Source organism: Hemibagrus wyckioides, linkage group LG18 (assembly GCF_019097595.1).
Source record: "Hemibagrus wyckioides isolate EC202008001 linkage group LG18, SWU_Hwy_1.0, whole genome shotgun sequence".
NCBI classification, from domain to species: Eukaryota; Metazoa; Chordata; class Actinopteri; order Siluriformes; family Bagridae; genus Hemibagrus; species Hemibagrus wyckioides.
Genome location: NC_080727.1, coordinates 1,011,160 through 1,022,500, shown reverse-complemented (window position 1 = coordinate 1,022,500; position 11,341 = coordinate 1,011,160). Strand labels below are relative to the sequence as shown.

General features: G+C 41.0%; 1 protein-coding gene across 2 annotated transcripts in view; it reads right to left on the bottom strand.

The window, feature by feature from the left end:
- Positions 1–10,403, bottom strand: part of LOC131369627 (gamma-aminobutyric acid receptor subunit beta-2) — a 67,774-nt gene extending 57,371 nt beyond the window's left edge. For both annotated transcript variants that reach the window (XM_058416495.1, XM_058416496.1), the window contains exons 1-3: positions 10,195–10,403; positions 9,994–10,085; positions 9,422–9,489 (exon numbers count right to left, since the gene is read on the bottom strand). In XM_058416495.1, coding sequence (XP_058272478.1) covers positions 9,422–9,489; positions 9,994–10,085; positions 10,195–10,280 — 246 coding nt within the window. In that variant the 5' untranslated portion in view covers positions 10,281–10,403. The remainder of the gene's footprint in view (positions 1–9,421; positions 9,490–9,993; positions 10,086–10,194) is intronic.
- Between the last annotated feature and the right edge of the window lie 938 nt (positions 10,404–11,341).

Below are 11,341 nucleotides of genomic sequence, written 5' to 3'. Positions count from 1 at the left end.
GAGAGTAAACTTCACAGGGCTTATGATAATCTGATTTGTTTTCCAGCATTACACGGCGCTCATCTCTAAATTCAGCATTTTCAATCTCCAAAGAAGAAAAAAAAAACCTTGTTCAATTCCGGAATGTCGCATGTTGTGTAGTTGTGCAGCATTTGTTGGATTATATAATAATGTATAATAATAATGCGACTGCTGCGTCGTACTCACATAATCAGGGACGGTTTAAAACCCACGGCCTTGACTCATGATGATGAATCATGTACAGCCTTTTACGAAGACCCAGATACACACACACACAGATACACAGTGTGGTAGTGTTATGAAAAGGTTACAGCGACATGCTGACAGTCATTAATCCACCGGTTCTCCCTCCAGCCTGGAGCATTAAAGTGAACATCACAAACGTCCAGAGACGTGAATCAGATTGAGTTCTGGATTTAAAAGCTGCAGTGAAAATGATAATGAGGCATAAAAATAGTCCACTGACCCCAAATACTGAAAGTTAATAACAGGGTAATGTTTGCAGATTAGGTAAAAAGGATAAATTAATGAAGGGATAAAAATGTCTGTAGGTTAAGAAGGATGTATTTAACTGATGTGAAACGTGTGTAAACATACACACTCACATTCCTATACATTCTTCTCAACTAATATGACTTAAAAGTTGACTCAGACTTAAAGTTTATGATTCACAATTTGACTCAGTATGTTAATACTGAGTCATTAAAAAAATTGATTCATTCATCAAATCTAACGATTCACAATTTGACTCCAACGTAAAAGTTGACAATTCTTACTTCAACTCCACCTTGAAAGCTCATGATGTGTAACTCAACTTCGTCTTCAAAGCTTGTGAATTGCAGCTTGACTCAGACTTCAACGCATCTGACTCGCACCTCGACTCATGTACCAAAGCTTGCGATTGCCAAACTGACTCCTGCTTCAAAAGCTTGTGATTTTCAACCACGACTCTGAATCAAAAGCCTTTGAGGGAACAACAGTGTTAATGACTGACCAACTGACTTTAAATGTTAAACTAATAACCTGCTTTACAGTTTCATGATTCATTTTTTGACTTTGACTTCAAGAATCGTGAGAAATAATGTGAAAGAAAGACGTAGTTATCAAAATTCTGAGTGATGAGATCTTAGCTTAAAAATAGAAACATACCAAGTCATACTGAAGAGATAGAAAAGAGATTGTGACGCTGATAAGAAGCAGATTAAATGTAATTGACTAATATATTTCCACATTAGCCTGAAGTGAAAGAGAGAGAGAGAGAGAGAGAGAGAGACAGAGAGAGACAGATCCAATCAGCATGGCCACATCTTGTCTTCCACACTCTTTCAGACAGCAGCTGCTCAGTGAGCCATCATGCAAACTGCCTTATTCATATCTAATTAAAGCCATATGGAGGTTTCTCAGTTGTGTTTTGAGCATATTGAAGCAGCGGCTGGGTCGATCACATGAGAGAGAGAGAGAGAGAGAGAGCACTTAATTCAGCTCCCAGCAAACGACAACATGCTAACAGACTCAATTCCATATCGAGCAGGACACGTGAGCAGGTCACTCAGGTGATGAAGGAAACACTTATTCATCAGACTATGACAGTCAGTCAGTTAAAGGTTAGGGACATCAGTGTGTCCAGTTAGGAAGCGTGATGAGTCTCACCTGCTTTGATGAAAATGAAAGAGAAACAGGTGAGGTGGAGAGACAACAACAAGACAAAACCCCACAGAGTGTCCAGGAGCTCACTGAGACACCACTGTCCATCTGATCAGGAGCAGGCCCAGATGTTGTGTGGAGAGCATACAAGCATGTGAGGGTCAAACACATTACTGACCTACATTATGAGATGCTGTGTCTAAGTAAAGATTTTCATCTACAATATTTTCTTCACGGAGATCCAATGTGTGATTTGAGAGTTCTTCATTTTCTGTAATATATATATATATACAGATTTACATACAGTATAATCCTGTATCACAGCTGACTCAGCGTCCTCTGCACTGTCCAGTAGACAGGTCAGTAAAACTCCACTGTTGGGTAGAGTTTCATTGTAATTACAGCCCTGACCCTCAGTGGTAGATCTACTCCATCTCTACAGGCTCTGACTCTCGACTCGACTCCAGATCTATACTTTGAGATTCTGTACTTAACTCTGTCTCTCTGGTCTGGGACACTGGACTCAAACTGGACTCTGCAGCTTAGGACTTGGGGTGCTGCCTCATGGTGCTCAGATTCCCAGATCCAGTTGGAGACTCTGGACTTGAGGCTCTACAGTCTAGGACTCTGTTTAGAACTCTGGACAGTGGAATGTTGAATCTGACTCTGTCTCTACACTTTGAGACTCTGGACTTGAGTCAGTCTCTGAACTTTAGACTGAATTTGATCTCTGTAGCTTGGACCTGACCTGCCTGGAGGTTTACAGTCTCACTCTCTGGCTCTTCATGGTCTTTACAACTCAGGACTCTCCACTTGAGTCTGGAACTGACTCCAAAGTTTGGGACTCTGGAACTGACTCTTTATAACAAATTTCTGAGGAACACATGGACTCAAGTATACATTTTCACCTCATCATTATCTCTCCAGACATGGTTCACATCTCAAGCACATTATATTTCTAGATGTTTCTGACCTGCATCACAGCAAGCAATCTCCAGCTCATGCCTTGGTCTTCTCAGGTTCTCCTGCCCTCTTTTGGTCTCTGAGAAGCTTTTCTTTATGATGTCTCAACCCCCAGAACATCAATAAATAAGATTCCGCTTAGAGATTTTGTATTCTGTGAGCCAGTTCAGATCAACGTAGCTCACACTCTCACCTTTATCTTCACCCTTATTGACAGCTTCACTTTTTTATTTAGTGAAAAATCTGACCAGCTTCCTCAGGGGTGGTGCACTTCTTCTTCTTCTTCTTCTTCTTTTTTTTTAGAAAGCAAACAGAAAAACACTTCAGCACTTCAGTTCACACACGAGTCAAACATGCAACTGAGTCCTGGTCATCAAACAGCGGTGACAAGACACCAACATCTTCAGCTGAAGACTGGACTGGATCTGACCACTCCATCAGGACAGCTTCTGTTTTTTTCCTGACCTTAAGGCACTAGACATTTTAGATCTGATTTGATCAACCTGGTGAAATCCTAAAAACATTATTATTAATTAATTAATTAATTAATTTGTTTATTTATTTATTTATTTATTTATTTATTTATTTATTTATTTATTAATTTATTAATTTATTAATTTATTATTATTATTATTATTATTATTATTATTATTATTATTATTATTATTATTACCATTAAATAAAAAGACCAACAAGTCAGTTTGTTGAAACAGAGAATCAACAGAGAATAAAGCAGCGCCACAGTGCCGGATCTCTTCAGCCCCTAGTTTCACTTTTGCTCTTTTATTTGTGTTTCAGCATCTCCATCATGAATCATGTCCAGCCTGAAGCAGTGAGAAGAACACGACCTTCCCAGAAAACACAATGTCAGGAAGCTTTAGCCTCAGCTCCACTGCCTGTAATCATGTTTAACCTTTCATAAAGCCTGCTGTGATCACATCATACCTGCTGGAAACTTCCTACTCTACAGTCCGGCTCTCCATTCAAACAATCCACCGCTAACCTTTAATACAACTTCAACAGAAATAATAAAAATTCACTGCAGCAGAGATTTCAGCAGGTCAAAGAACCAAAAACATTTAGAAACATCTTCACTTCTCATCATGCTGCTAAGCTAATGCTGCTAACAGGTTTATAGCTACCAGTTTAGCATGTGTCTTTTCATTTCTATCTAAAAAAGAAAATAGAAAAATAAATAAATAAAATAGATATGTCTAAAGTCAAATTAACAATCACACCTAATACCTGAGTCTGTCATAATTATTTTATTAATTATTTTATTTTTGTAATTGAGAACATATCACTTTTATAGCAAATTCAGCTAAATATGTAGATTAATTCCCCTTCTAATTATTACAATATTCTTTTAAACAACATCTAGTTATTTTTATTATTATTATTATTATAACCAGATTCTTAAATCTTTTGCTATGTTTTTCCTTCCTCCGCTCTGGGATGTGATTGTTTATTATTTATCTGTATTCTGCTCCTCGGTCCTGTCCAGCTCTGCGTCTCTTTATTTCCCCTCGTTAATCTCGCTGTGGTCACTGATCCCTCGCTCACAGTGTCAGGGCCGAGTGTGTGTTAGCCGCAGGGAGGCTGTGTAACATTCGTAAAAGAAATGTTTAATCTAGATGAGCGAGTACAAACACCGAGCCTTCAGAGCAGTGAGGCATGGACACTGGCCTTGTAATGACATCATTTAACTCTCTCTCTCTCTCTCTCACACACACACACACTCACTTTCCCTCTCTCACACACACACACACACTCACTTTCCCTCTCTTACACACACACACACACACACACTCACTTTCCCTCTCTCACACACACACACACACACTCACTTTCCCTCTCTTACACACACACACACACACACACTCACTTTCCCTCTCTTACACACACACACACACACACTCACTTTCCCTCTCTAACACACACACACACACTCACTTTCCCTCTCTAACACACACACACACACTCACTTTCCCTCTCTTACACACACACACACACACACACTCACTTTCCCTCTCTCACACACACACACACACACACTCACTTTCCCTCTCTCACACACACACACACACACACTCACTTTCCCTCTCTTACACACACAGACACACACACACACTCACTTTCCCTCTCTTACACACACACACACACACACTCACTTTCCCTCTCTCACACACACACACACACACACACTCACTTTCCCTCTCTCACACACACACACACACACACTCACTTTCCCTCTCTTACACACACACACACACACACACACTCACTTTCCCTCTCTTACACACACACACACACACACTCACTTTCCCTCTCTCACACACACACACACACACACTCACTTTCCCTCTCTTACACACACACACACACACACTCACTTTCCCTCTCTTACACACACACACACACACTCACTTTCCCTCTCTAACACACACACACTCACTTTCCCTCTCTTACACACACACACACACACTCACTTTCCCTCTCTTACACACACACACACACTCACTTTCCCTCTCTTACACACACACACACACTCACTTTCCCTCTCTTACACATACACACACACACACAAATAAGTATGATTGTGAGAATATATAAGAATATATTAACGTAGATAGACCATGAAGTTTTTATCAAATCCTTTTGTTTTCAGTTAACACACTAATATAGAGCTCACACACACACACACACACACACACACACACACACACAGAGCTCTAAAACACACAGACCCACACATCACCACTAGGGGGTGCTCTTGCATACAGAAAAATGTGAAACCCTCTCCCACTCTCTCGTCTCTCCCTCCATCATCAAATCCTCATAAAGACTCTGACAGCAGCTGACGTTCCTCATCGGCCTCGTCTCATTATCTCTGCAGATTTTAGTGCATTTACGCTCCGGAGAGCGCTCTGAGCCAAAACAAGCAGTGCTCACGTTCCTGAAGACTGAAACACCACAGCACAGAGAGCAGGTCCACCTGAGACATGAGGAGGGTGAGGAAGGTGAGGAGGGTGAGGAGGGTGAAGAGGGTGAGGAAGGTGAGGAGGGTGAGGAAGGTGAAGAGGGTGAAGAAGGTGAGGAGAGTGAGGAAGGTGAGGAGGGTGAGGAAGGTGAGGAGGGTGAGGAAGGTGAAGAGGGTGAAGAGGGTGAAGAAGGTGAAGAGGGTGAAGAAGGTGAGGAGAGTGAGGAAGGTGAGGAGGGTGAGGAAGGTGAGGAGGGTGAGGAAGGTGAAGAGGGTGAAGAGGGTGAGGAAGGTGAGGAGAGTGAGGAAGGTGAAGAGGGTGAGGAAGGTGAGGAGGGTGAGGAAGGTGAAGAGGGTGAAGAAGGTGAAGAGGGTGAGGAAGGTGAGGAGGGTGAGGAAGGTGAAGAGGGTGAGGAGGGTGAGGAGGGTGAGGAAGGTGAGGAGGGTGAGGAGGGTGAAGAGGGTGAGGAAGGTGAATCAGGATGCAGCCTCCTTCAGGTCTTATTCACTATTTATAAAATCTGATAAAGCCAGGTTTATTTTGAGCACTGAAATACTCAGCTCTGCGCCTACTGTGTAGAATTAACATCTCCTGTACTGAATTAACATCTCCTGTGTAGAATTAACATCTCCTGTGTAGAATTAACATCTGTAGCGAATCAACACCTACTGTGTAGAATTAACATCCACTGTGTAGAATTAACATCTGCTGTACTGAATTAACATCTCCTGTACTGAATTAACAAATCCTGTGTAGAATTAACATCTGCTGTACTGAATTAACATCTCCTGTACTGAATTAACAAATCCTGTGTAGAATTAACATCTGCTGTACTGAATTAACAAATCCTGTGTAGAATTAACATCTTCTGTACTGAATTAACACCTACTGTGTAGAATTAACTCCTACTGTACTGAATTAACACCCAAGTTCTGCACTGATACTATTAACCACACTACATGTTAATTGAACCCTAGCGGTGATACTTCAGTGAGAGGTGTTTGGTGGAATGTGGTAGGTGTTAATTCAAGCCTGCAGTGTTTCTCCACATTAAAGGTGTGTAGTGTTTATGTTAACTCTACAGGTTAACTCTATAGGACTCTATAGAACACCGCAGATGTTAATCCCTCACACTCACGTTAATGACACATGACTGCAAGTGTCATTAACACACCACCTGAACACATTAAAGGTCAGTTCAACACTACAGGTGTCAATCAAACACAACTATAGACCAGTTAAAGAAAACTATAGACCAGTGTTTAATTCGACACAAATGTTAACTGAACACAGCAAAGTTTTATTCAACACTGTAGGTGTTAATCCTGTTAATCCACACCTCCTTCACTGAGACTGACAGATACATAGGCCACACCTCCACTGAGACTGACAGATACATAGGCCACACCTCCTTCACTGAGACTGACAGATACATAGGCCACACCTCCTTCACTGAGACTGACAGATACATAGGCCACACCTCCTTCACTGAGACTGACAGATACATAGGCCACACCTCCACTGAGACTGACAGATACATAGGCCACACCTCCTTCACTGAGACTGACAGATACATAGGCCACACCTCCTTCACTGAGACTGACAGATACATAGGCCACACCTCCTTCACTGAGACTGACAGATACATAGGCCACACCTCCACTGAGACTGACAGATACATAGACCACACCCCCTTTACTGAGACTGACAGATACATAGGCCATACCTCCTTCACTAAGACTGACAGATATATAAGCCACACCTCCACTGAGACTGACAGATACATAGACGACACCTCCTTTACTGAGAGTGACAGAAACATAAGCCACACCTCCTTCACTGAGACTGACATATACATAGGCCCCACCTCCTTCACTGAGACTAACAGATACCTAGACCACACCTCCTTCACTGAGACTGACATATACCTAGGCAACACCTCTTTCACTGAGAGTGACATATGCACAGACCATGCCTCCTTCACTGAATGACACATAAATATGCCACACCTCCTTCACTGAGAGTGACAGATACATAAGCCACACCTCCTTCACTGAGAGTGACAGATACACAGGCCACGCCTCCTTCACTGAGACTGACATATACATAGGCCACACCTCCTTCACTAAGACTGACAGATACACAGGCCACACCTCCTTCACTGAGACTGACAGATACATAGGCCACACCTCCTTCACTGAGACTGACAGATACATAGGCCACACCTCCTTCACTGAGACTGACAGATACATAGGCCACACCTCCTTCACTGAGACTGACAGATACATAGGCCACACCTCCTTCACTGAGAGTGACATATACATAGGCCACACCTCCTTCACTGAGAGTAACATATCCATAAGCCACACCTCCTTCACTGGGAATGACAGATACATAGGCCACACCTCCTCAGAGTTTGTAAGTGGAGTTATTGCTGGTATGTGAATGATAAATAAAGTTCCACAGAACAGAAAGCCATTAAAGGTTCCTCATCTGTCCAGCTGTTAAAGGTTCTAAGCAGAACTCGAGAATGGAGTGTTAGCTATTAGAAAGCGTTAATAATAATCTGACACAATAAGCGTATGTTTGATGATATGGATTTTTGGATGTAGGTGTTTTGGATGAAGGGGTTAGTTTAGTGAGATTAGTTTAGTGAGGTTAGTTTAGTGAGGTTAGTTTAGTGAGGTTAGTTTAGTGAGATTAGTTTAGTGAGATTAGTTTAGTGAGGTTAGTTTAGTGAGGTTAGTTTAGTGAGGTTAGTTTAGTGAGATTAGTTTAGTGAGGTTAGTTTAGTGAGATTAGTTTAGTGAGATTAGTTTAGTGAGGTTAGTTTAGTGAGGTTAGTTTAGTGAGATTAGTTTAGTGAGGTTAGTTTAGTGAGATTAGTTTAGTGAGATTAGTTTAGTGAGGTTAGTTTAGTGAGGTTAGTTTAGTGAGATTAGTTTAGTGAGGTTAGTTTAGTGAGATTAGTTTAGTGAGATTAGTTTAGTGAGATTAGTTTAGTGAGGTTAGTTTAGTGAGGTTAGTTTAGTGAGGTTAGTTTAGTGAGATTAGTTTAGTGAGGTTAGTTTAGTGAGATTAGTTTAGTGAGATTAGTTTAGTGAGGTTAGTTTAGTGAGGTTAGTTTAGTGAGATTAGTTTAGTGAGGTTAGTTTAGTGAGATTAGTTTAGTGAGATTAGTTTAGTGAGGTTAGTTTAGTGAGGTTAGTTTAGTGAGATTAGTTTAGTGAGGTTAGTTTAGTGAGGTTAGTTTAGTGAGATTAGTTTAGTGAGATTAGTTTAGTGAGGTTAGTTTAGTGAGATTAGTTTAGTGAGATTAGTTTAGTGAGGTTAGTTTAGTGAGATTAGTTTAGTGAGGTTAGTTTAGTGAGGTTAGTTTAGTGAGATTAGTTTAGTGAGGTTAGTTTAGTGAGATTAGTTTAGTGAGGTTAGTTTAGTGAGGTTAGTTTAGTGAGGTTAGTTTAGTGAGATTAGTTTAGTGAGGTTAGTTTAGTGAGATTAGTTTAGTGAGGTTAGTTTAGTGAGGTTAGTTTAGTGAGATTAGTTTAGTGAGATTAGTTTAGTGAGATTAGTTTAGTGGAGCTCAGTAGAAGACTGCTTTCATGATCTCTGTGTTTAAAATGTTCATGATAAACACGCTGTGTCCAAGTAGAGTTTCATCCCAAATCATCAGCAGACTCCATCAGTCCACACGTGTTTAAGGGCCACGACACTGGACCTCAACCGGCATGTGTGAAGGAGACTTGGGCTTTGTCCCAAATCACAAACCCCCTTTGGTGTCAGTGAAGGATTTAACACCACACACTACTTACCATGTTGACTTCTGATACCATGTCTATGCTGGCGATATCAATGTTCATTCCCACTCTCACTGGAGGACCTGGAATTAGAATAAGAATAATGATTACAACAACAACAACAACAACAACAATAATAATAATAATAATAATAATAATAATAATAATAATAATAATAATAGATCTAGAAAGAAACCCTGACCGATCACACATTCACATGCATCTGACTTCCACGCCAGTGCACGCGCACCGTCGGTCTCGTGCTGCTCACAAATCATCAGCTACACAATCAGCAGCAGCACTTGAACGCACCCCAGGAGGGTCTGAACCGCTCTCATGAACCGTGATACCAGATGATCACCGATCATCGATCCGAGTTGGATATCAGAGATACCAGAGTCAGGTCAGTGTTGAGTTATTTAAAGACACACTACAGGTGCGCGCGCGCTGCTCTGCTCTGCTGTCCGCACATGCACACACACACACACACACTCTCCACCGGGCTTCATAACCGCTTATTAACACACGCACTCATTATAACCCTTTAAATAAATAAATAAAAACACAAACACACAAACATATTTTACCTCCGAAATCGGGTCTGAGTCTGATGTCGTATCCTTTCAGCAGTCTGTCCACTGTTTCCTTCACCAGAGACATATTGCTGGGATCATTCACACTTTAGCGGGGAGCAAAAACACTCTCATTAACGTTTCCAATCAAGAATAACAGCGGAGTGTTTCTAAGTTGTGTGTGTGTGTGTGTGTGTGTGTGTAAAGGTGTCTTACCTTTGAGCCCAGACCGCAGCCACCATCACGAATAAAACCCAAATCCGAATCCAGCTCCATTTTCTCCTCCTCCGAAAAATCGACATGCTTTTCTTAAAATATAAAAACTACGATTTTTTCTTCTTTTTTTAAATTTTCCAGCTTTGTGTGAAGACTGAAGAGATGCAACTTCTTCTGCCCGGTGCGGTGAGAGGGCTGTGTTGCGCATGCGCACTGGATTCAAGGCAGCCGGAGGAAGAGAGCGGCGTTTAAAGGGGCAAGAAACACCGAGAGAGACAACACACACACACACACACACACACACACACACACACACACACATTTAACAACAACTTCAACTATAATAATAATAATAATAATAATCATCATCATCATAATTATAGCATTTAATACATGTAATTAAATAACAATAAACTGTCGGTTTTATTATTATTATTATTATTATTATTATTATTAGTAGTAGTAGTAGTAGTAGTAGTATTTTTTTTTCTTAGATTTCTTTTGTTTTCTTTTTAAGACTTAACACAGATTTCAGGTGTTGTTTCCTAAAATGACTCCAGTTCGGTGTCTAGTGTTAACTAGTAGCTACATTAGCTAGTAAAATTAGTTATTAATATCAGGCTAATGTTAGCAGTTAAATAAGAGAATTAGAGCGCTCGTTGTTTTTGCTCTCACTGCTACGACTGCTGAAGAATTTTGAAGACAAATGTGGCGTCGCACATGCAGATTTTACTGAATAAATGTAACACAAAGAGAAACAATGAAACAAGACTCATAAACATAAACATAAACATAAACATAAACATAAACATAAAGACAGATCTGAAAAGCGAGGCTGTGGAACACGGTGACTGAAGCTCAGCAGTGAAAGTGACAGAACCCAGTTAGTCCATTAGTGCTGCTGATTGGAGGAACCACAGAGCAGGTGTGTGCTCAGGGAGACGCCTGACAAGGTCATGTGACAGGCAGGGGCTGATGGGTAATGGAGACAACTGCTGATTTCAGCAGAACCATGACAGAACTTCCCCTTTAGCGTGCAGCCCCCGACCTTCAACGTTTCTCCAGTTTCATCTTTGCCACATGGATCAGACGTGTGTTAGTGTGTGTGTGTAAGTGTGTGTGTACGTGTGTGTGTAAGTGTGTGTAA